Below are 25742 nucleotides of genomic sequence, written 5' to 3' on the forward strand. Positions count from 1 at the left end.
CTGTGCATAATTATTAGGCAACTTAACAAAAACAAATATATATCCATTCCAATTATTTATTTTTGCCAGTGAAACCAATATAACATCTCAACATTCACAAATATACATTTCTAACATTCAAAAACAAAACAAAAACAAATCAGTGACCAATATAGCCACCTTTCTTTGCAAGGACACTCAAAGTCTGCCATCCATGGATTCTGTCAGTGTTTTGATCTGTTCACCATCAACATTGCGTGCAGCAGCAACCACAGCCTCCCAGACACTGTCCAGAGAGGTGTACTGTTTTCCCTCCTTGTAAATCTCACATTTTATTATGGACCACAGGTTCTCAATGGGGTTCAGATCAGGTGAACAAGGAGACCATGTGATTAGTTTTTCTTCTTTTATACCCTTTCTTGCCAGCCACGCTGTGGAGTACTTGGACGCGTGTGATGGAGCATTGTCCTGCATGAAAATCATGTTTTTCTTGAAGGATGCAGACTTCTTCCTGTACCACTGCTTGAAGAAGGTGTCTTCCAGAAACTGGCAGTAGGACTGGGAGTTGAGCTTGACTCCATCCTCAACCCAAAAAGGCCCCACAAGCTCATCTTTGATGATACCAGCCCAAACCAGTGCTCCACCTCCACCTTGCTGGCGTCTGAGTCGGACTGGAGCTCTCTGCCCTTTACCAATCCAGCCACGGGCCCATCCATCTGGCCCATCAAGACTCACTCTCATTTCATCAGTCCATAAGACCTTAGAAAAATCAGTCTTGAGATATTTCTTGGCCCAGTCTTGACGTTTCAGCTTGTGTGTCTTGTTCAGTGGTGGTCGTCTTTCAGCCTTTCTTACCTTGGCCATGTCTCTGAGTATTGCACACCTTGTGCTTTTGGGCACTCCAGTGATGTTGCAGCTCTGAAATATGGCAAAACTGGTGGCAAGTGGCATCTTGGCAGCTGCACGCTTGACTTTTCTCAGTTCATGGGCAGTTATTTTGCGCTTTGGTTTTTCCACACGCTTCTAGCGACCCTGTTGACTATTTTGAATGAAACGCTTGATTGTTCGATGATCACGCTTCAGAAGCTTTGCAATTTTAAGAGTGCTGCATCCCTCTGCAAGATATCTCACTATTTTTGACTTTTCTGAGCCTGTCAAGTCCTTCTTTTGACCCATTTTGCCAAAGGAAAGGAAGTTGCCTAATAATTATGCACACCTGATATAGGGTGTTGATGTCATTAGACCACACCCCTTCTCATTACAGAGATGCACATCACCTAATATGCTTAATTGTTAGTAGGATTTCGAGCCTATACAGCTTGGAGTAAGACAACATGCATAAAGAGGATGATGTGGTCAAAATACTCATTTGCCTAATAATTCTGCACTCCCTGTAGACACGCACGCACACACACGCACACACACGCGCACACACACGCGCACACACACACACACACACACACTATACACACACACTATACACACACACTATACACACACACTATACACACACACTATACACACACACACACACACACACACACACACACACACACACACACACACACACACACACACACACACACACACACACACACACACACACACACACACACACACACACACACACACACACACACACTATACAAACACACACACTATACACACACACACACACTATACACACACACACACTATATACACACACACACTATATACACACACACACACTATACACACTGTACACACACACCACACACACACACACTTGCAGTAAGGTTTTGATATCAGGGCTTTTTTACACAGACTGCTACACAACACGTTAAAGAGAATCTGTATTGTTAAAATCGCACAAAAGTAAACATACCAGTGCGTTAGGGGACATCTCCTATTACCCTCTGTCACAATTTCGCCGCTCCCCGCCGCATTAAAAGTGGTTAAAAACAGTTTTAAAAAGTTTGTTTATAAACAAACAAAATGGCCACCAAAACAGGAAGTAGGTTGATGTACAGTATGTCCACACATAGAAAATACATCCATACACAAGCAGGCTGTATACAGCCTTCCTTTTGAATCTCAAGAGATCATTTGTGTGTTTCTTTCCCCCTTCTGCTCTCATGCACTGAAGTTTCAGGCTGTTCTTTTCTTCCTGCAAACAGCTTTGCCCTTGTCTGAATTTCCTCAGTATGTGAAAGCCCAGCCAGCTCAGAGGACACTTTATCCAGCTTGTAAAAGATACGAGAGCAGAGAGAAGCTGCACTAATCTAAATATCACACAGGCAGTGTGCAGAGAGGGGCCTGAAAGGGGGAGTTCATAGCAGAACCACAACACTAAAGAACTTGACAGCCTTCCAGACACAGGCCGACAAGTCTGACAGGGGAAAGATACATTGATTTATTACAGAGACTGTGTTAGCAGAAAGTGCTGCTGTAAGCCAGAACACATTAGAATAGCTTTTGGAACTTGTAGGATGATAAAAAATAGGGTGCAATTTTTGTTACGGAGTCTCTTTAAACACGCCATTTAGCCGTCTGATTGTTGGGCTTAAGATCCTTCTGGTTGCAAAATACTCCAACCGAATAGTGGCGTTTGTAACCGCAAGCGTGTAAACAGTGGACATGCTGTGCAGATACTGCCCAGTATAAAAAGCACAGCATGTAGCGTCCAGGGGTGGTTGCTACCCGCTCTGATGTACATGCAAAGATTGCTGCCATTTCTGGATGCTTGCAGCGCCCTGCACGTAAAGAGGAGCAGTCCATGGCGCATTAACATAAAAAAAAAAACTTTATTCACAAAAAAATGGGGTACTCACAGGATGGACAATCAAACTCACACTGACGAAGGCGCAGAGCGCCGAAACGCGTCATGTCACACGCATGCGGAACCTTGGCCCCACCCACTCCCGGCAAGACGAGCTCCTCTACCATCGGAGACCGCACTGCTGGCCTCAGCGTGTGCGCACACACTGCCCGGTTGAGAAGCGGTTGGCCCTACCGCTGACATGCGAGTTTGATTGTCCATCCTGTGAGTGCCCCATTAAATAAAGCCTTTTTTATGTTAATGCACCATGAAGCGCTCCTTCTTCTTTTACATAACCTCCGATTTCCCCTACACTGGAGCAGCGCAGTGCTTGACATATAGCCAAAGGAAAGATTTTGTGAAAGTGTTTGTGTGACTTTCTACGTAAAGCGGAGCGCCTGACAAGCCAATAAAGTGCACCCAAACTCTTGCTCAGCACACAATGAAAACACATGTAGTTGGTAAGAAATTCACTCCGTGTCTGTTTAGGAAGGTCAGCCTGTCAAGTGTGAATTGGCTGTGAGCTGTGCTAATATGTAAACCCAGAAATGTAACCTTTCTGTGCTACCAGGAATGTGCAGGAAGTTAGCACTCCAGGGTTTGTTTGTTTGTTTTTTAGGATTTCAACCAATTGTAATAAATGTTTTCCCCTACAGGTTATTATTCTTTTACCTTTGGCGTATCTTTTATATCTTTTAGAGCAGAGAGTTAGTTCTGAGTTTCGTTCCACTTTAAGTGCACTGCTGTCAGCCATTGTGAAAGAGCCCTGATGAGGACTGGAATCCCATAGCTCCCAATACAGAAAATTCATTGCATGTGTGTGGTGTGCTGTTCTCATTTTTATTGTTGTCTTCAGCCCATCAGGAGTGTTGTACCTGCTGTGTTCTGCCACCTGCTGATTGGTCCATAGAGCAGATGTGATGGCGGGTGGTTGCCTATTTATAGCAGGGCTGTGGAGTCGGTCCAAAAATCCACCGACTCCGACTCCTCAGTTTAGGATTCCACCGACTCCGACTCCACGACTCCGACTCCTCTAATTTGCATATTACAATTTTGTTGATTAAAAGTATGTAACATGAAATTCGTCTCTTAACTGCCAACGCTTAGGAATTTTACAAGACAACTGAAGTGAGAAGGATATGTAGACTTCTATATTTATTCCCTTTAGACTAAAACTAGTCCTTGGTAAGAGTACTTGTAAAAGGTACAAACCGGAACAAAGAACATCTATCAGGCCCTAGGCAATGTAAGTGTGGGTACATGTAAGAATGATGTGCAGGTACTCTGCAGGGGAATGAGGAGATTGTAAACAGACAACACCTCTGTGTTCAATGTGCACAGCATTCTCAGTGGATTCCCTGCAGCTCTGTGGGGAGTGCATATGTAGAGTATAGTACTACTGTGTAACAAAGTAAACCTGAGACAGATGAAATTAAAGTTTTATACATACCTGGGGCTTCCTCCAGCCGCCTTCAGGATAATCAGTCCCTCGTTGTCCTCCTCCACCACCTGGATCTTCTGCTATGAGTCCAGGTACTTGAGCCAGTCAGGCGTAGTGCGCATGCACACACTCCGCCGCCAGGAGCATACTACACCTGTGCAGCACTATTGCGCAGGTGCAGAATGTTCCTGGCTGTGGGAGCGACATGCGGCCGGACAGCGCTGACTGGCTGAATTACCAGGACTCATAGCAGAAGATCCGGGTGGTGGAAGACAGTGAGGGACTGATGAGCCTGAAGGGGGCTGGAGGAAGCCCCAGGTATGTATAAAACTTTACTTTTCATCCGTCTCAGTTTCCCTTTAATTTGTAGTCACCAAACAAAATTTTAATAACATATCAAATTATTTGATTTCATCAGCAAAGGGAGTGCATACATTTGCATAAATCAGCATCAGTGCAGAATTATTTCCATCTCGTTGACCATCTCTATTAGTGACACAGCTACACATCAGGCTTTATACTTACAGCATAGATGTTATTTAGTGTATATAAGAGATTCCTGTGTACACATCATATATACAGTCACAATCAGATATGTATATCTGACTTTAAAAAACGGGGACTGCTTTATTGAAGCAGCACAAGTAACTAATTTTGATTGGTTTATTTCATTTTTGTAGACTAAGCACAGCTATTACTGTATATATACATTATTTTTAATGACTTATCTGAGAAATAGAACATTTTATCATATTTTCTATTTTAATTACAGTTAAAAATTCATTAGGAGTCGGAGTCGGTGCATTTTTTCCCGACTCCGACTCCAGGCACCCAAAATTGCCCGACTCCACGACTCCTTTTCCACGACTCCGACTCCACGACTCCGACTCCGACTCCACAGTCCTGATTTATAGCACTGCTTTTTTGGACGATCTGTCGCGGTAGGAGTACAAAGTATGTCTGTGGAGCTACAAGTTGCTGCTGAAGTGTGGGTTATCAGCAGCTCCGTTCGGTCACAATAACAGCAGCTCAGCTAGAGATTTATGTGACATGTTCTCCTTCCTTTTTGTTTGTTTTTGTTTTTTTACTTTCTGGAGGTGCGACGTTGCCTCCTGCTGAGACAGCTTCCTCCTGTTTACTTCCTGAAGTGATGCTGTGGCTGCCAGATCTGTACTGAATGTTCTACTTCTGTCTTTCCTGATTTTCTTTCCTTCTTAGACTTAAAGGACAACCGAAGCGAGAGGAATATGGAGGCTGCCATATTTATTTCCTTTTAAGCAATACCAGTACACTGGTTATCCTGCTGATCCTCTGCCTCTAATACTTTCAGCCGTAGACCCTGAACAAGCATTCAGCAAAAGACATTATTGTCAGATCAGACAAGTTTAGCTGCATGTTTGTTTCTGGTGTTATTCAGACACTATAAGCCAAATAGATCAGCAGGGCTGCCAGGCAACTCGTATTGTTTAAGTTAATAAATGTGGAAGCCACCTTCTTTTCACTTCAGTTGTCCTGTAAGTCAAACACCTGACCTGCATGCTTGTTCAGGTGCTGTGGCTAAAGGTGCCCATACACTCGTCAGATTGGCAGCAGATAGATAAGAAATGCATCTGATGATCTATCTGATGCGTTTTTAGAACATTTTTTACCAGGAAAGAATTCCAATAGATTTCAGTTTGAAATCTATTGGAATTCGATCTGATGGCATTTTTTTGCCATCAGATTTCCATTAAGGCCAATGCAAACTGATAAGCAATCTCATCAGATCGACCTAAATTTTCCATCCTGCCTGGTCGATGGAAATCCATCGAAATCGATCGAAATCGGTCATCGATCGGTCGATTGGCCAACCGATTTTTCAAACGATCGATCGGGATCGATCGATCGGCCAGAAAATCGGCTGAGTGTATGGGCCCCTTAAGAGTATTAGATGTAGAAGATCCGCAGGACAGCCAGGCAATATGGCAGCCTCCATATCCCTCTCACTTCGGGTGCCCTTTAAAGAGGAGCCGTCAGCCACGTTATCTCAGAAAAAGAATCCCACATATATAAGTAGATAAATACTTGCTCTACTTACATTACATGTATTGCACTGTCCACATTTTGATTTTAGTGATTTTTCTACAGTAAATAAAGAGAAAATCCTTCTCAGCATTTCTCATTTGAACTGTGGCTATTTTGAAGCCAATCCTGATGTAATTTCCTCCCTTACTCTCCTCTGCCTGATTGTGTATGCATTGACTGCCCTCCACTATAGAAAGTGCATTGTCTCAGCATGAGAAATATTGGCCAATCGGAGAGGAACAGAGGTGTGGGAGGAGAAAACAGGAGGGAAAGAGGCTTTAGCCAACCAGGCTGCATTAGTTAAGCCTGAGGGAAAGTAGAGAAGCAAAAAAGAACACACCCACCATGCCCTGCAACTTCCTTTTTGTGTGTACTAAATAAGAATCCAGGAGACTGGGGAATGATCATTTATCAACAAGAAAAGTAATAGTGATTTTACCTTTTGGATTGCCTGGTTAGCATCCGTATTACTTGTTTACCAGATAAAAATAATGACTTGATTTTTGAATTTATGCCCGACAGTTACTCTTTAAATCCAGGACTTGGGAGCTGCTAGGCATGAGTGATGCCTCCTCCATTAGCCTAGATGAGATCAGCGTCAAATGTTCCTACACTCCATAATAATAGGATTGTTGTGCGTTATAGTTGTTATGACATGTGACTTTAGTGACAGGTCCTCTTTGTGTCGTCTATCTATAGGCTCTGGGTTTTCTGTACGCCTCGGGTCTGGGACTGAACAGCAGTCAGGCAAAGGTAAGGTGTCCTCAATGTCGCCCCGCTATGTATGGAGTGTGGTCAGCGGGTGTGTCACTGTGGTCTCTGTATGGAGTGTGGTCAGCAGGTGTCACTGTGGTCTCTCTGCATGTAGTGCGGTCAGCAGGTGTGTCACTGTGGTCTCTCTGCATGTAGTGCGGTCAGCAGGTGTGTCACTGTGGTCTCTGCATGTAGTGCAGTCAGCAGGTGTGTCACTGTGGTCTCTGCATGTAGTGCAGTCAGCAGGTGTGTCACTGTGGTCTCTGCATGGAGTGTGGTCAGCAGATGTGTCACTGTGGTCTCTGCATGGAGTGTGGTCAGCAGATGTGTCACTGTGGTCTCTGCATGTAGTGCGGTCAGCAGGTGTGTCACTGTGGTCTCTCTGCATGTAGTGCGGTCAGCAGGTGTGTCACTGTGGTCTCTCTGCATGGAGTGTGGTCAGCAGGTGTGTCACTGTGGTCTCTGCATGGAGTGCGGTCAGCAGACATGTCACTGTGGTCTCTGCATGGAGTGTGGTCAGCAGGTGTGTCACTGTGTGGTCAGCAGGTGTATCACTGTGTGGTCAGCAGGTGTATCACTGTGTGGTCAGCAGGTGTGTCACTGTGGTCTCTGCATGGAGTGCGGGCAGCAGATGTGTCACTGTGGTCTCTGCATGGAGTGTGGTCAGCAGGGGTGTCACTGTGGTCTCTGCATGGAGTGTGGTCAGCAGGTGTGTCACTGTGTGGTCAGCAGGTGTATCACTGTGTGGTCAGCAGGTGTATCACTGTGTGGTCAGCAGGTGTATCACTGTGTGGTCAGCAGGTGTGTCACTGTGGTCTCTGCATGGAGTGTGGTCAGCAGGCGTGTCGCTGTGGTCTCTGCATGGAGTGTGGTCAGCAGGTGTGTCACTGTTGGTCAGCAGGTGTGTCACTGTGGTCTCTGCATGGAGTGCGGGCAGCAGATGTGTCACTGTGGTCTCTGCATGGAGTGTGGTCAGCAGGCGTGTCACTGTGGTCTCTGCATGGAGTGTGGTCAGCAGGGGTGTCACTGTAGTCTCTGCATGGAGTGTGGTCCGCAGGTGTGTCACTGTGTGGTCCGCAGGTGTGTCACTGTGTGGTCCGCAGGTGTGTCACTGTGTGGTCCGCAGGTGTGTCACTGTGTGGTCAGCAGGTGTGTCACTGTGTGGTCAGCAGGTGTGTCACTGTGTGGTCAGCAGGTGTATCGCTGTGTGGTCAGCAGGTGTGTCACTGTGGTCTCTGCATGGAGTGCGGTCAGCAGACGTGTCACTGTGGTCTCTGCATGGAGTGTGGTCAGCAGGCGTGTCACTGTGGTCTCTGCATGGAGTGTGGTCCGCAGGTGTGTCACTGTGGTCTCTATGCATGGAGTGTGGTCAGCAGGCATGTCACTGTGGTCTCTGCATGGAGTGTGGTCAGCAGGGGTGTCACTGTGGTCTCTGCATGGAGTGTGGTCAGCAGGTGTGTCACTGTGGTCTCTATGCATGGAGTGTGGTCAGCAGGCATGTCACTGTGGTCTCTGCATGGAGTGTGGTCAGCAGGGGTGTCACTGTGGTCTCTGCATGGAGTGTGGTCAGCAGGGGTGTCACTGTGGTCTCTGCATGGAGTGTGGTCAGCAGGTGTGTCACTGTGTGGTCAGCAGGTGTATCGCTGTGTGGTCAGCAGGTATGTCACTGTGTGGTCAGCAGGTGTGTCACTGTGTGGTCAGCAGGTGTGTCACTGTGTGGTCAGCAGGTGTGTCACTGTGTGGTCAGCAGGTGTGTCACTGTGTGGTCAGCAGGTGTGTCACTGTGGTCTCTGCATGGAGTGCGGTCAGCAGACATGTCACTGTGGTCTCTGCATGGAGTGTGGTCAGCAGGCGTGTCACTGTGGTCTCTGCATGGAATGTGGTCAGCAGGTGTGTCGCTGTGTGGTCAGCAGGTGTATCGCTGTGTGGTCAGCAGGTGTATCGCTGTGTGGTCAGCAGGTGTGTCACTGTGTGGTCAGCAGGTGTGTCACTGTGTGGTCAGCAGGTGTGTCACTGTGGTCTCTGCATGGAGTGTGGTCAGCAGGGGTGTCACTGTGGTCTCTGCATGGAGTGTGGTCAGCAGGCGTGTCACTGTGGTCTCTGCATGGAGTGTGGATAGCAGGCGTGTCACTGTGGTCTCTGCATGGAGTGTGGATAGCATGCGTGTCACTGTGGTCTGTGCATGGAGTGTGGTCAGCAGGTGTGTCACTGTGTGGTCAGCAGGTGTATCACTGTGTGGTCAGCAGGTGTGTCACTGTGTGGTCAGCAGGTGTGTCACTGTGGTCTCTGCATGGAGTGTGGATAGCATGCGTGTCACTGTGGTCTCTGCATGGAGTGTGGTCAGCAGGTGTATCACTGTGTGGTCAGCAGGTGTATCACTGTGTGGTCAGCAGGTGTGTCACTGTGTGGTCAGCAGGTGTGTCACTGTGGTCTCTGCATGGAGTGCGGGCAGCAGATGTGTCACTGTGGTCTCTGCATGGAGTGTGGTCAGCAGGCGTGTCACTGTGGTCTCTGCATGGAGTGTGGTCCGCAGGTGTGTCACTGTGTGGTCCGCAGGTGTGTCACTGTGTGGTCCGCAGGTGTGTCACTGTGTGGTCAGCAGGTGTGTCACTGTGTGGTCAGCAGGTGTATCGCTGTGTGGTCAGCAGGTGTGTCACTGTGGTCTCTGCATGGAGTGCGGTCAGCAGACGTGTCACTGTGGTCTCTGCATGGAGTGTGGATAGCAGGCGTGTCACTGTGGTCTCTGCATGGAGTGTGGATAGCAGGCGTGTCACTGTGGTCTCTGCATGGAGTGTGGATAGCAGGCGTGTCACTGTGGTCTCTGCATGGAGTGTGGTCAGCAGGTGTGTCACTGTGGTCTCTATGCATGGAGTGTGGTCAGCAGGCATGTCACTGTGGTCTCTGCATGGAGTGTGGTCAGCATGGGTGTCACTGTGGTCTCTGCATGGAGTGTGGATAGCAGGCGTGTCACTGTGGTCTCTGCATGGAGTGCGGTCAGCAGGTGTGTCACTGTGGTCTCTGCATGGAGTGTGGTCAGCAGGTGTGTCACTGTGGTCTCTGCATGGAGTGCGGTCAGCAGACGTGTCACTGTGGTCTCTGCATGGAGTGTGGTCAGCATGGGTGTCACTGTGGTCTCTGCATGGAGTGTGGTCAGCAGGCGTGTCACTGTGGTCTCTGCATGGAGTGCGGTCAGCAGGTGTGTCACTGTGGTCTCTGCATGGAGTGTGGTCAGCAGGTGTGTCACTGTGGTCTCTGCATGGAGTGCGGTCAGCAGACGTGTCACTGTGGTCTCTGCATGGAGTGTGGTCAGCATGGGTGTCACTGTGGTCTCTGCATGGAGTGTGGTCAGCAGGTGTGTCACTGTGGTCTCTGCATGGAGTGTGGTCAGCAGGCATGTCACTGTGGTCTCTGCATGGAGTGTGGTCAGCAGGCGTGTCACTGTGGTCTCTGCATGGAGTGTGGTCAGCGGGTGTGTCACTGTGGTCTCTGCATGGAGTGTGGTCAGCGGGTGTGTCACTGTGGTCTCTGCATGGAGTGTGGTCAGCAGGTGTGTCACTGTGGTCTCTGCATGGAGTGCGGTCAGCAGACGTGTCACTGTGGTCTCTGCATGGAGTGTGGTCAGCATGGGTGTCACTGTGGTCTCTGCATGGAGTGTGGTCAGCAGGTGTGTCACTGTGGTCTCTGCATGGAGTGTGGTCAGCAGGCATGTCACTGTGGTCTCTGCATGGAGTGTGGTCAGCAGGCGTGTCACTGTGGTCTCTCCTCTCTTCCAGGCTCTGGTCTATTACACGTTCGGAGCGTTGGGCGGGAACCTCCTGGCACACATGGTTCTGGTAAGCGGAGCGCACAAAATCTTCTAACGCATACATGTCAAACTCCGGCCCGTCGGCCAAATCTGGCCCTCAGGGCCATCGGATTTGGCCCTTAGGTGGTTTCCCCACTTTGCATTATGTTTGTCCCACTCTAGACCACCAGAGAAGCTATTTTGGAGGGTAAGCCCTAGATCACCAGGGAAAGCATATGGGGAGGGGGAAAGCACTAGACACCAGGGAACTGTAGGGGGGGGGGGGGGGGGCAGGAGCACTAGAAACCAGGGAAATGAGGGAGCCAATAGAAACCAGGGAGCTGTATAGATGAGGGAGGGAGGGCCAGGAAACTGTATAGGGGATGGTGGGGGCTATTAACCACCAGGGAACTTTTATAAGGGAGGAGGGGACCAGTAGACATTGAAGTTGGCCTGTGACTTGGTCCCAGTGCTCAATTTCTGCCCACTTTGTATTTGACATCCCTGTACTAACGGCTTCTGCATCGGTTTTATCGTTTCATAACTCGGTCATTGTTTTCTCAGAAGGAAGGCGGAAAGGTTGTGTACAAAGCATTTCATCATAGTTCGTTACCAAGACTTCAGTCATACAATTCTGCTAAATGTATTTTTTTATTTGTTTTATTTAATGAGGAACTGTAGTGAAAATAATCTAATGAATAAAATTGCTTATTTATTTTTGTTTATAAATTATTTTGTCAGTGTTTGCCCATTTTATCTTTCCTCACCCTGATTTACTGCATGAAATCTATCACAGGTGGCGACATCTTTAGTCCAGACAGGTGATCTGTACAGAATGTTCGTTACTGAGTGTTCTGCAGCCAGTAGAAATAATACCTGGTCTCCCAGAATTCTCTGGGGGAGAATTCAGCATATTTAATCAGCCTAGGCTAAGCATCACTGGGAGGGTGGGGTTACATACCAATATACAGCAGTTAGTGATGATCAAGTAGATGCAAATAACCTCGAGTTGATGCAAATTTATGCAGCTTGAAAACGAACCAATCAAATTTGACCTCAGCAGGATTTGATTGGTTAATTTTCAAGCTGCATAAATTTGCATAAAAATGTGCATCATCTCAAAGTTATTTGCATCTACTTGACCATCACGAACAGCATTATATAGCTATAGGAAGTGTTTCTGATGCTGAAACCAGGTAAAATGACCGTAAAAGTGGGTATCCTGAATCATTTACTGGATTCTACTATGTCACTACAGGGCCTCTTTAAAGAGAATCTGTACTGTGAAAATCTTACATAAATGTACCATCCTGGTTGTTGTCTTCTCCTAGTCTGTGACATTTTTGGCGCTCCCCGCTGCTTTCTTGGTGATAAAATTACTCTCTTACTCATTGTTTTTGTAAACAATGAAGATGGCCGCCAAACAGGAAAGACATCATCAGAGCAGGTGCCTGTTTGCAGTGGCTCCTCTCAAGACTGTCCAAAACATGTTAGCTACATAGATGTTAAACAATATATACATCACCGCTCTGCCGCCTTGCTCCAGTTGCTTACCTGCCTGTCCCATTGACAAAGGAACTTTTCCGAAACGCTGCGTCTGGGTAATGCAGCAGTGCTCTGTGCCTCGCTTCCTCACTTTGTATATATTGGACTTACATTGTGCTGCTTGTTATCTATTGATTAGTAATTGCTCTAGATACCAGTATCAGTTAGTACTCGATATTGTCAGCCAGCGCTACAGTTCATGATTGTACATTTTGCTCTTTAGTGTGCATTTGTTTTGCACCGAATCTATTGTCTGTATATTGCCTGTATGCTGCATCTGTCATGACTACTGACTACTGTTGTATAGTTTTGCATATACCATTTTCTATAGTGAATCTTTTTCATGTGTTTGTTTGCACTTTGTCAGCCCATGTTTTTAATACATCTTTTTGCATCAGAAACTATATGGTGTGCGTGTTCCTTCCTGTATATAGTCAGCTACATAGATGTTGCCTTGGCTGTTTATGGATACGTCCTTCAATAAAGTTCACTTCTCGTGACAAGTGCGGACCCTTCTTTCTTCACTTTGGCTCCTCTCAAGCCTGAATTGACTGCTGGAATGTTACTCTCACTTGCCTTAGCTGCTTGTCTGGGATTTGAACTGATCTTTCTGCACTCACAGCTGTTCATGAGGTCACAGCTCTGTGAGGCAGACACGCTGGCTGTGAGCAGAGACCTTGCCTGTGACTCATACACACAGCACACAGGAGAGCAGAGAGGGGCATGCATAACTTCTCCCTATCACAGCAGAGGCAGCACATTCCTCCCTGGGTCAGCAAAGCTTGACAAAGAAAAGAAGATTAGATATATTACTGAGACAGTGCAACTAGAAAAGGCTGCAGTAATCCAGACCACATTAGAACAGGTATTAGAACTTATAGGATAGAAGAAATAAGGCTGATAATGTTGTCTTTTTAGTCTTTTTAACAAAGAGTGCACACCATAATTACATTCTGTTAAAAATGTTGTAGATTATACCAAAGCAATATTTACATAGTAAATGTAGATTGTGTGTTTGATGTGTATTCCTGTCTCCTGCAGGGTTATCGCTACTGGGCTGGCATCGGAGTACTGCAGAGCTGTGAATCTGCGCTCACACACTACCGCCTGGTGGCCAACCATGGTATGACTAATTAGAGATCAACTGTAGTTTTGTCTGTTTACAAAGCACAGATATTACGTTTCTAAGGGTACAGAGTTATGTCTGAACAAGCTATACTGACTCTTCGCAGCGCTGGTAAGCCTAGCTATAACTGTGACAGTTCTAGAGGAAATACAAGGGTCGTCAAAGTTGCAGACCTCCGTTTGCTTTTATCTTCCACACAAGGTGATTTTTCTGTGTGATGTAGCTTGCATTGTCAGGGTAGCCTCCTCTCTCCCTGCGCCACTTGTCATATGACTGCAGACCGCTGGAACTGTTGTCACGTGACTGCAGAATGCCACTAACTGTTTGTTCAGCAGCAATAACATGAACGTTATTGTCTGAGGCTGCCGATAACGACCGCTGCAGCCAACAATCAGGCGTGTGTGTGGTACCCGACGCCCAACCCGTGAGCTATCCACAAGATGGATCTACTCAACCTCAGCGACGCTGATCCTCTTGTCGATACCATTTTTCTGAAATCAATCGGAAATCTGCCTGTGGTTTATGGCGGCCAACAGATCTCTGATCAGAGAATGATCTGTCTCTTGCTTGATCGGCCTCCAAAATCGCTAGATGAATGGTCACCTTGAAACCGTAACTTGAGCTGTCCCGGCTCATTGCAAAAATGGCAATAAATGTTTCCTATTCTATAAATAAGAGCCGTTCACACTTGCCACTTTGTAACGGATCCGTGAGAACAGGTGTGCAGTCTACGATAATCCCGGGCAGGCGGATGCGGTCACCGTATAGCCTATGAGGGTAACTTATCTGCCCGGGTTCCAGCCAGACCACAGCAGACCATCGGAGCGGGCACTACACATATGGGCACCGAGCCTAAAGCATGAGTCTTAACCCTAGAAAACCGGTCAGATGGTTTTAGATGTTAATTATATGCTGCTTTCAATGTTTTAGACTATAGATAGTATTTGATGGCAAAAAAGTGTTTGATGGTAAAAACCCAGGAATGTGAAGTGGTTAAACGGCGTACGAGGGAACTCGCTGCTGGTAGACTTGGGCGCAGGATACAGCCGATATACGGCTCCCCCTGCTCCTGCACAAGTCCTGGGGGCATTAATTACTATTCCCCCTCCAGGTCTACGTGGATAGTGGGGGAATGATGTAATTCAGCTTCCAGCTATTGCTGGCGGCCGAATTACAGTGTTTAAAAAGTAACTTCAGCACCGTCTTCTGACGGCGCTGAAGTTACTCCCTGTGCCTGCTATAGCCGTAATTCCTATTATGCCCTAGGTGGCGCTGGCTGCGCCCAAATCTCCTGCGCTGTTATTATAGTGCTCGGTTAAACATGCTCTCACTATTAAAGAGCTACTATAGGACGACCCTTATCAGGAGCCATCATCTGTGCCAGCAAGAGCTTTATGACCGCTTACATACTGTGCTGCAGAAATGAGCTTTGGAGAGGGGAATGGATTTAAAGGCTCTTCTGGTATAACATGCAATGTGTTTATCTTTCTCTCACACTCAGTGGCCAGTGACATCTCGCTGACGGGTGGCACAGTGGTACAGCGGATACGCCTGGCAGATGAAGTGGAGAACCCTGGCATGGCCAGCGGCATGCTGGAGGAAGACCTGATCCAGTATTACCAGTTCCTGGCAGAGAAGGGAGACGTCCAGGCACAGGTCAGTGCAACGGTAGTCTCTGGTATTAAAGGTGAACTCCGGCCCTACGCTAGTCAAACTATACTTCCAAACATCCTGAGAGTTTATCCACATACAGGCAGGAATGAGCATCCTCCAATTTGTACCAAAGCTTCAAACGCAGCGCTGTACGAGATCAGCGATCCCCAGCCTCTGATTAGCCGGGGACCGCTGTCTTCTCATAGGCTGATGCCTATGAGAGGTGGAACAGGACGGATCGCCGTTCTGTTCCATAAAAATCACGAAGGGGAGGAGGGAGGGAGAAACAACCTCATAGGGGCTTAGAAAAAAAAAACGCCACAGCAATCGGACGCCTCCGGCGGCATGTCCCCTTAGGGACAATAAAGGTCCTATCGCTTGGCTCCATAGCTGGGCTGTGCAGGAGGCTGAAAAGCTTGCACAGCCCAGCTTAACAAAAAAAGAGCCCAGGATGGGTTGATTTGGAGGACTTGAGACTCCCCTCACTTCTGCCACACCCCCTCTGACATCATCTTCCACCTCTCCCCAGTGACCAGGATGGGGCCCACGAGAGATCATGAACTTTACATAAATGTAAGGATAAAGGAAACACTTGGTATCCCCCAAGAGGAGATGGACTAGTCCAAAAACCTGTCAAATGTTTACTGCCTACTGTAAGCGACGGCAACATTGGAAAAATGTAATTTTATAGTGCATTTTACTCTTGGAGAAAGGCACTACTTATACACCTGTATTTTACATTTTACAAGTTGTTTTTTGTTTTGTTTTGTGTGATCCTTGATCCCTGCACATACCTCAGAAATGTAACACTGAACTTATCCTGGGGCTTTCTCCTGCCCCCCGTAGCTTGTAAGGTCCCTTGTCGTCTTCTGGGTCCCCTCCGGTTTTCTGCTGGAGGCTGCATTAGCTACGGCGGCAGGTGTTGGGCGTGGCCTCGTCTGCATGCCTGCTGCTGTGAGCGTTCTACACGTTCAGTTCATTTTTATGAGAAGCATGCATGCACAGAATGCTCACAGTGACGGGTGCGTGTTCGAGGCAGGTGCACAGACAAGCCTTGCATGCGCAGTTGAGCACAACTTAGTACAGGATGCTGGAGAAAGCCCCAGGTAAGTTCGATTTTTGAGGTATAATCAGGGTCCCTGCTTCTCCCGCCCCCCCCCCCCCCCCCCCTTCCCCCAGGGTTTGGAGACACTTTATCAACTCTTCTGAGTCTTCTGTACAAATCCTGTGTAATGAAGGACGGTGTTTGTTCTGCAGGTCGGACTGGGGCAGCTTCACCTACATGGAGGCCGCGGAGTAGAGCAGAACCATCAGGTATGTCAGCTGACCTGAATCTATGAGCTCTCTAAAACAGATGAAGCGACTAGATGAGGAGTTCAGCAATGTGTCCTAGAATTCCGTGACAAGGTTTTAGTACGACAGTCTAAACAACACCCATCACTATACAGGTCACTTAATAACTAAATGCTACTAAATTTTACCTCCTCACTTTAGTCTGCAGCTGCTAAAAAGGTTTTTGTTTTTTAGGAAACCTGCCAGAAACCCCGGCAATATATAGCTCGGGGTAACAACTGCCCAGAATTCTCCAGTACCGCATTGGCTTATAAACAGCAGAGGTCAGTGACATGCTAATAATTCCAAGTTGATGTAAATATATGCTAATTTTATGCAGCATGTCTGCTGCTGCATCTGATTGGTCAGTTTCTCCGCTACATATGTTTGCATAAGCTTTGTGTCAACTTGGGATAATTAGCATCTCACCAATGATGGATTAAGATGAAATGGGGTCCTAGACAAGGTAGTAGCTTTGGCTCATCCTGATGATCCTTTTGGCAGTGTGAGGTGGGAAAAGGGTGGCAGTTGGGCCCCATGACACCCTCTAGGCCCCAGGCACCTGCCTAGGTTGCTTTGTGGATGAGAATCTCACTGACCATCCTGATGTATAGAGCGACACAAAACAAATACAATACAATGCTCCTAGGGAAAGCAGAGAGGTTCTTTAAAGCAGACCTGAACTCAGAACTTCCACCCTGCTCTCTATGATACGCAATAGCATAATAACCTTTTAGCATAATAGGCCTTTTTCACATTATAAATCGCCAGCCCTATCGCAAGCACTGGCGGTTTATAGGGTGATTTTGAAAGAGCTGTTACAAGAGCTTTCGGCTTAGAAAAGCGCTTTATAAGTGTTTTTCTAAGCGCTTTTTTTCCCCTATACCTTCTATTGAGCCAAAACGCTCAAAATGGTACCTGTAGTGGGTTTGCGATTTTAATAAAATCGAAATGCTCACATGTCAACACTGTCATAGGAAATCATTGCACAAGCGCTTTTAGAGCGATTTCTAAAATTGCCAGCGTTACGCCACTCAGGAGGTTTTGCAGCCTAGAGTCCCTCAGTATAAATTTAACAGATCCCATGCCTGTAAAAACTTTAACTAGCACTAGGCTATCTAGTACAGGTGCTGGCACTCTCTGATCGCTCCCGCTAATACATTACCCAGCCTGCATCCAGCGATGGTGCAGCCTCCTCGCACAGCTCCGGTCTCTCTATGGGGAGGATCGTACATGACGTCGCCGATGTCATGCGCAAACCCACTCCTCCCCATAGAGAGACCGGAGCTGTGCGAGGAGGCTGCACCATCGCTGGATGCAGGCTGGGTAATGTATTAGCGGGAGCGATTAGAGGGTGCCAGCACCTGTACTAGATAGCCTAGTGCTAGCTAAAGCTTTTACAGGCATGGAATCTGTTAAATTTATACTGGGGGACTCCTGGGGACAGCAAGCAGTAAGCCCGACATAGTGTCGGACATACCGCTAAGGAGGTTAAAGAAAAACCTTTCTTTTGTTACAGCTAGTACAAATCCTGCAAAAATCTGCAGTGTCTACTGCCTGCTTTCATGGAAGCAGACACATTGTTAACATCCTGTTTACAAATTAGCTTATCTGCCAAGGCAGCCAGCTGACACAGCTGAGAGATCAAATTACATTTGTAATACGTCACAGATAAGGGGGAATTAGACAGGCTAAACTCTCTAAATACATACAGGGTACATTTCTCTGTTTTCCTTCTGTCCTGTGCAAGAGTTCAGGTCCACTTTAACATTGCAATATATTCTTCACAGAGAGCATTTGAATACTTCAATCAAGCTGCGAATGCGGGGAATTCTCACGCCATGGCATTCCTGGGCAAGGTATGAGCTGTGATTGGTGGGCGAGATGCTCTCCATTGATTGGCTGTTTATTGCACATCTTCTTGTTGTCTGAGGTATTTGGGTGATTTGCTGTTTTCTGTCCTGTATTGTAGATGTATTCTGAAGGCAGCGATACGGTCCTGCAAAGCAATGAGACAGCCCTCCAATACTTCAAGAAAGCCGCTGACATGGTAATGACCGACGCCCAGATGACCTGGTTACCGATATCTGGGGAGATTTTGTTTGTCCGCCAGTCGAATCTCTCCCTAACTCCACAGACAGACAGGCCGGGTCTTCTGGGAAACTTTGGTCAATCTGACCTTCAAGCCCCAGACACACACTCAGTACTGTCACCTTCGTTAATTAGGGTGACCACTCAAGGAGTGAGCGATGTACAGACTCACTGTTTGGTTATAACAAAGCATTGTATGCTATCTAAAGGATAGGGGTGCAGGGGCGACAGGGAGAGAACAGGCAATTGGCATCCTGCAGCATAGGAACAAAGGAGCATAGTGCTCTGCTTGTTTGGTAGGTAATCCAGCAGATGGGTAACATTGGGCCCAAAACGAGAATTATCATTTAACCCTTTCTCACCCAGGCGACAGGTTTCTGAACACGCACTGTACAGAGATGTTGCAGGGCTATGGCCTTGTCTGCTGGGTGGGGCAGCAGAGACTGAACTGGTGGCAGGAAGGACTATAGCATTTGTTTGTTGTTTGATGGTCCCTTGTGGAAGACCACCAAATGACTTCATGAGACCACTGTGCTGGTTTTTAGATTTCTGTCCAACATGAATGATCTCCCTAATCTGGCATGTGTACATAGCTGTACCGTCAAAGACTTCACATTCATTGGATGGTAAGAGCTATCATTTATGGGCAGAGTAGCTGGCAGCTTACGCAGTGACCACACTTGTCTGTTTATGTGCGCATTCTCTGCACAGGAAAACTGAGAACCAAAGTTAATCAATGGGCTACTTACTACACACTTGAATGAGTTTTTCCCATGCAGAAAAAAATCTGACTGCAGTGATGAATTTTCTGTATCAAGTACATAAGCTTCTATGAAAAGTTACATGCGTTTTCCCACATACAGATACACAGGCCCATATGCAATTAACTTTGTTTCCTGACTTTTCTCCTAAGTGATATTTTCACAACTTGCCAATTAAATGCTTTTTAAATCGCCAGCAACCAAGAAAATACTCAGAATAATTTTAATAGTACTTTTTCACCTACTTTTTTTGTGCTTTTTCAATTGAAAAGTGAGGAAAAATTATTTTAACCACTTAGAGACACTGAAGCAAGAATAATTTTCGCTTCAGAGCTCATAGTTAGCAGGGGCATGTGTGCCCCTGCTAAAACTCCGTTATTCCGCGGCTAAACGGGGCTCCCTTCACCCCCAAACACCCCCCCCCCCCCCCCTGCAAAATCAACAACCAAATTGGTCGTAGATTTTGCTGCTGTTAAGGCAGGGCTAACGGCTGCAGCCCTGCCTTACAGCGCGTCTATCAGCGGCGCATCGCCGCCTCTCCCCCGCCCCTCTCAGTGAAGGAAGACTGAGAGGGGCGGGGGAGAGGCGGAGATACGTGCTGACAGACGCGCTTGGGGGAGGCTGCGGCGGTTAGCCCTGCTTCAACCAGGAAGAGATCCCCGGCTGCACGGAGGGGATTTCGGGGGGTAAGGGACCCCAGTTAAGCCGTGCGATAGCGGCGTTTTAGCAGGGGCACACATGCCCCTGCTAACTATGAGCTCTGAAGCGAGATTTATTCTCGCTTCAGAGTCTCTTTAAATACCAGCTGTCTCTGCCCCCTTAAGGACCAGCTGGTACAAGAACGATGGAATCCCGACGAATCGCCGCACATACTCGCCGGGATCCTAAGGACATAGACTTTGCCGTCTCTGTGATGGCAGAGTCATGTGAGCAGGTCAGGAGCTGCTTTCATTGGCTCCTGACTGTGTCTATCAATGTAATCCAATAGGAGTGGCTTACATTCATAGACATGGCAAGGAGCCAATAAAATCGGCTCCTGACCAGCTCACATGGCTCTGCCGTCATAGAGACAGGCAGAGCCTGTGAGTTACGGCGAGAAACGTCGTGTTTGAGCGACGCGATCGGCGGGGAGCGACGGAAACGGTGAATGCGAGCTGCGGACTGTGATTGAAATCTACGTCGGGCCAACCAGGAGCCCACCAAAACATGACGTAGATTTAAATCACTGTGGTACTTAAAGGAACACTATTGATCTACATATTTTTTTCAATTGAGATAGGAATTGTTTGGGAAGTGCTGCTAAGTACTGGTGTATACATTTCACTATCAACCTCTTTGTTTACTGTTATCAAAATACTTTCAAACTTTACTGATGCCAAAACTGATGCATACTGAGCCATGAGGGGAGGGGAAATTCCCCTCATATTTGATCGGTTAACTCTATGTGCAGCTCTGTGTGTGACAGAGAGCGAGAGAAAGCTCCCAACAGCTGCAGCTCCTGTGTCCTGTGTTTCTGACTGAAGTGTCTGAAGAGAGCAGAGGAAACTTGTTATGAACATTTGTAATGGTCACAGCTTTTCATACTGTTTTTGCTTTCTGAGAAAAATACTCTGTAGTCTGATATGCAACTCTGGCTGTGCATTGAAGCAGACACCCCTTCTGCAATTGATTTGTCCCAATATAGCTAAATCTTACCCTCAATAAATTAAAGCTTTTGCCTCTGATATTTAACATGAAACGTAGGAAAATGTTTACACAGCTACTTAGACATTATTTGTACATTGTCATTTTAGAACACTTGGGCATTGATGGTATTCCTTTAAGTAGTTGAATAGAAGATTAAAAATGATCTCCTAAGAGAAAACTTAGGAGAAAAAGTGAATTGCATATGGGCCAAACTGATAGATAAGTGTGCTCCCAGTCTAAGTGGTTTGTAATGTGGACTTGCAGTGCTCAAGCCCCTGGGTCACTTCCCAGCCAGGACGTGGAGATTGTATTAATTTTGCATCATAATTCGCAATTACAATGCAAAATCGTACCTTGAAATGTCAGGGAAAAATGTAATTTTGTTTAACTTATTCTGTTACCGTAAAAATGCGTAATTTCGTGCCTTTAGCGATTAATAGTAAAGCCCACATACATGCTAACATTGCAACCAGGCCCTGATTTACCTCACAGGAGCCTATAGGCACAGATGTCCTGGCACCCTAACTTAGCCCTCCATGAACCTACAAACCCCATCAAACTGCACTGCAAGTGTGCTGGCTGGCCAACTGTCACTTCACCCTTACTTCCTTTGCCTGTCATCGGTAGCTACAGGTGCCACTTAGTATTAGGTAGCCAGAAGTACATTCAGTAGCTAGAGGAACCTCAGTATTAAGTAGCTAGATGTGCCCCTGACTGAAGGGAGATCTGGTCAGTGGAATGCTGACAGTCCGGTGAGTAACCTCTCATTTACACTCTCATCAGGGCTCTGCATAGGGAAGGAGAGAAAGAGGCGCTCATGGAGGGGTGTGTGCCGCCTTTCCATCCTCAGGCGCCTGTAGGCGCGTGCCTACAGTGCCTTATGGAAAATCCAGCCCTGAGTGCAACGTATGTTTAGGGGAATAATTAAAAGAAAAATAAAAAAAAAATTGTTTTTGAGAAAATCAATTTTAAAAATACGGAGGTAAAACTGCAAGATCTTTTTGAAAAATGTCTCACTATTCCCCTTAATATACGTAGCAATTTTGGTGATGATGGCTTGTGGGAGGGGCTTTGCTACTAACCGCTAAAGTCAGTATGAAATTACAAACAGGCTATGCGAAATAATTTGAATTTCCAAGTGGTGATTACGTTTAGCCGTAATTGTGGAATTTTACATGTCATTTCACATAAACGTAATTAGCATATTACAATTCTCACCAGTTTGTGTATATTTGTGTGGGTTTCCCCTGGATGCCCCAGTTTCCCCAAATTCTAGTTTAATTGACTTTCCACCAATCCTGGCCCTAGACTTGGGGGTGATAGTCTATGTGCCTCACCAAGAGCTGTGTGAATGAATTGTTCAGTGTGTACAGGAAAGAGCTGAAAATGTGTTGGAAATAAAAATAAAGAAAAAACTATTATAAATGGCATTGGAGGTGACCACTAGGTGGCAGCCTGCGATCACATGACTCACGCAGCTTTATTGTTCCACAACAGGGTAACCCGGTGGGACAGAGTGGCCTGGGCATGGCGTACCTGTACGGGAGGGGTGTTCCTGTGGTGAGTATTAAGTGTGGGTAGCATTCCCCCCCCCCCCCCCCCCAACTGATAATGCTCTGCTCTCTACATCTCCACCTCTTTCTCTTCACAGAACTACGACCTGGCGCTGAAGTATTTCCAGAAGGCGGCTGAGCAGGGCTGGGTGGATGGGCAGCTTCAGCTTGGCTCCATGTACTACAGTGAGTGTGATCAGAGGATGTCATTGTTGGCTGCACGCTGGGTAGAGTGTGACCTGGGGGGGCATCATTATTGGCTGCATGCTGGGTGGAGTGTGACTAGGGGGAAATCATTGTTGGTTGCATGCTGGGTGGAGTGTGACCAGGACGACGTCATTATTGGCTGTATGCTGGGTGGAGTGTGATTGGGGACATCATAATTGGCTGCACGCTGGGTGGAGTGTGACCTGGGGACATCATTATTGGCTGCACGCTGGATGGAGAGTGACCGGGGGAAAACCTTGTTGGTTGCACGTTGGGTGGAGTGTGACCTGGGGACATCATTATTGGCTGCACGCTGGATGGAGAGTGACCGGGGGAAATCCTTGTTGGTTGCAAGTTGGGTGGAGTGTGACCTGGGGACATCATTATTGGCTGCACGCTGGATGGAGAGTGACCGGGGGAAATCCTTGTTAGTTGCACGTTGGGTGGAGTGTGACCTGGTGACATCATTATTGGCTGCACGCTGGATGGAGCGTGACCGGGGGAAATCCTTGTTGGTTGCATGTTGGGTGGAGTGTGACCTGGGGGACATCATTATTGGCTGCACGCTGGGTGGAGCGTGACCGGGGGAAAACCTTGTTGGTTGCACGTTGGGTGGAGTGTGACCTGGGGGACATCATTATTGGCTGTACGCTGGGTGGAGCGTGACCGGGGGAAATCCTTGTTGGTTGCACGTTGGGTGGAGTGTGACCTGGGGGACATCATTATTGGCTGTACGCTGGGTGGAGCGTGACCGGGGGAAATCCTTGTTGGTTGCACGTTGGGTGGAGTGTGACCTGGGGGACATCATTATTGGCTGTACGCTGGGTGGAGCGTGACCGGGGGAAATCCTTGTTGGGTGGAGTGTGACCTGGGGACATCATTATTGGCTGCACGCTGGATGGAGAGTGACCGGGGGAAAACCTTGTTGGTTGCACGTTGGGTGGAGTGTGACCTGGTGACATCATTATTGGCTGCACGCTGGATGGAGCGTGACTGGGGGAAATCCTTGTTGGTTGCACGTTGGGTGGAGTGTGACCTGGGGGACATCATTATTGGCTGTACGCTGGGTGGAGCGTGACCGGGGGAAATCCTTGTTGGTTGCACGTTGGGTGGAGTGTGACCTGGGGGACATCATTATTGGCTGTACGCTGGGTGGAGCGTGACCGGGGGAAATCCTTGTTGGGTGGAGTGTGACCTGGGGGACATCATTATTGGCTGTACGCTGGGTGGAGCGTGACCGGGGGAAATCCTTGTTGGGTGGAGTGTGACCTGGGGGACATCATTATTGGCTGTACGCTGGGTGGAATGGTGAAGTTTATGGGTGTGGTGGCGGCTTTTCTGTGCAATGCAGTTTAGAAAAAACTGGATTTTTAGGGAAAGATAGATAAGCTAGACCCCATAAACTGCTGAAGCATTGAGAAATAATTTGCATAGCTCCCAACTGTCCCTCTTTCGGAGGGCCAGTCCCTCTTTTCTCCTCATTTGTCCCTCTTTCGGAGGGCCAGTCCCTCTGTCCCTCTTTTCTCCTCATTTGTCCCTCTTTCAGGACTTTGTCCCTCTTTCTATGTAGATATATATATTTCTATACTAAAAAATGTGTTTAATTGACTCTAAATTGTATTCCCATCCTTTTAAATTGTTATATTACTAATTTTAAAGTGTTAATCTGAAGGAAAATGAACCAGGATCGAAAGGACCAGTGTGGTTTTGAATTATAAAACGACATATTTTTCTTATGAAATCTTTATGGTTTGCGTGACTAGAGGTGTGACAGGGGCGTGATCAGGGGTGTGGCATGGGCGTGGCTTAAGTGTCCTTTTTTTCTCATTTCAAAAACTTGGGAGGTATGAATTTGGTAGCATAGTAGTGTACCAACAAATAACAAAAAGGGGGAGAAATGCCAAAATCTGAGTGGATCATTCTAAAATAGTGCATTTGGACATAAATCTGCTGGGCAATAGGAAAGTGTTTGCTGTTTATGAACATCTCATGATATGACAAAGTATAATCTTCTAGAACTTCTAAAGTCCAGTGATCCGCAGTACCCTCCCCTTACTCCCTCTGTCCACTAGATGGCACCGCTGTGTAGAAGGGAGGTGGCCACTCTCTCAAGTAAACACGTTATATACTAGGTTCTCAACATATGGTACGCGTACCCCAGGGGGTACTTCTGACGGTTATATAACAGTTGTCCTTTTGTTTTGCCGAGAATTGTTTGCGTGCATCTGCGAGGCCCCTTGCACACTTGTGCGCTGCGTCGCTCCACGGTAGGCTTCCCCCAGCGCAAGGTCAATCCAGGTCTGTTGTGACTTGCACAGTTCACGCGATACAGTGTGCGGGAAGTATCCAAACGGCTGCAATGCCGTCACAAAATCTGCAGTGCTGTCCGCATGATCCGTGTCTACCGCATGGATTATGCAGAAATGCAATTTGAATGAGCAAATTTGAATGGGCGACACAGCAAGCGTGCATGTTGGTAGCGCAGTGCGGCGAGCCTGCATAGTCAAACAGGAATCCCAGTGACATACCTCAATGTGTGATCTCTCAAGAGTAAATTGCAAAAACAGAAAAAAATAAAAATATTTTCAGTGAAGCATACAATAAAAATGCAGAAAAAAATATGCATAGATCTGTGCAATATTGTTAATATTCATAGATATCACATTGTGCTGGTGTAAGGGAGATAACACCATAAACAAAATGCCAAAAAAGTGGAAAATGTATTCAGATTGAAGCATACCAATGAAAGTGCTAGTGCATAAAGATGGCCAATATAGGCAAAAAGTGCCAGTGCGATCCTATACAGCGTATCCACCAAGAATATCATGCAAAAAAATCCTTGAGTCTTACCCTGTAGCAAGTTGGATGGCCGGACCACGCTGGCGCTGGGCGCACTAGCCTAACTAGTTTAACCCGAAAGCTCAGTCAGAGAAGCTGCCTATGACGGAGCTACCGATACTGGGTAAG

The 25742-nt window shown here is 47.1% G+C and overlaps 1 protein-coding gene across 1 annotated transcript in view; it reads left to right on the forward strand.

The window, feature by feature from the left end:
* The window catches only part of SEL1L (SEL1L adaptor subunit of SYVN1 ubiquitin ligase), a 61027-nt gene that overhangs the window by 15719 nt on the left and 19566 nt on the right, over nucleotides 1-25742 (forward strand). The window contains exons 7-15 of the mRNA XM_068254436.1: nucleotides 6984-7037; nucleotides 10811-10870; nucleotides 13408-13489; nucleotides 14994-15148; nucleotides 16403-16459; nucleotides 18268-18336; nucleotides 18450-18527; nucleotides 22513-22575; nucleotides 22667-22754. Coding sequence (XP_068110537.1) covers nucleotides 6984-7037; nucleotides 10811-10870; nucleotides 13408-13489; nucleotides 14994-15148; nucleotides 16403-16459; nucleotides 18268-18336; nucleotides 18450-18527; nucleotides 22513-22575; nucleotides 22667-22754 — 706 coding nt within the window. The remainder of the gene's footprint in view (nucleotides 1-6983; nucleotides 7038-10810; nucleotides 10871-13407; nucleotides 13490-14993; nucleotides 15149-16402; nucleotides 16460-18267; nucleotides 18337-18449; nucleotides 18528-22512; nucleotides 22576-22666; nucleotides 22755-25742) is intronic.

This window comes from Hyperolius riggenbachi, chromosome 9 (genome assembly GCF_040937935.1).
Source record: "Hyperolius riggenbachi isolate aHypRig1 chromosome 9, aHypRig1.pri, whole genome shotgun sequence".
NCBI classification, from domain to species: domain Eukaryota; kingdom Metazoa; phylum Chordata; class Amphibia; order Anura; family Hyperoliidae; genus Hyperolius; species Hyperolius riggenbachi.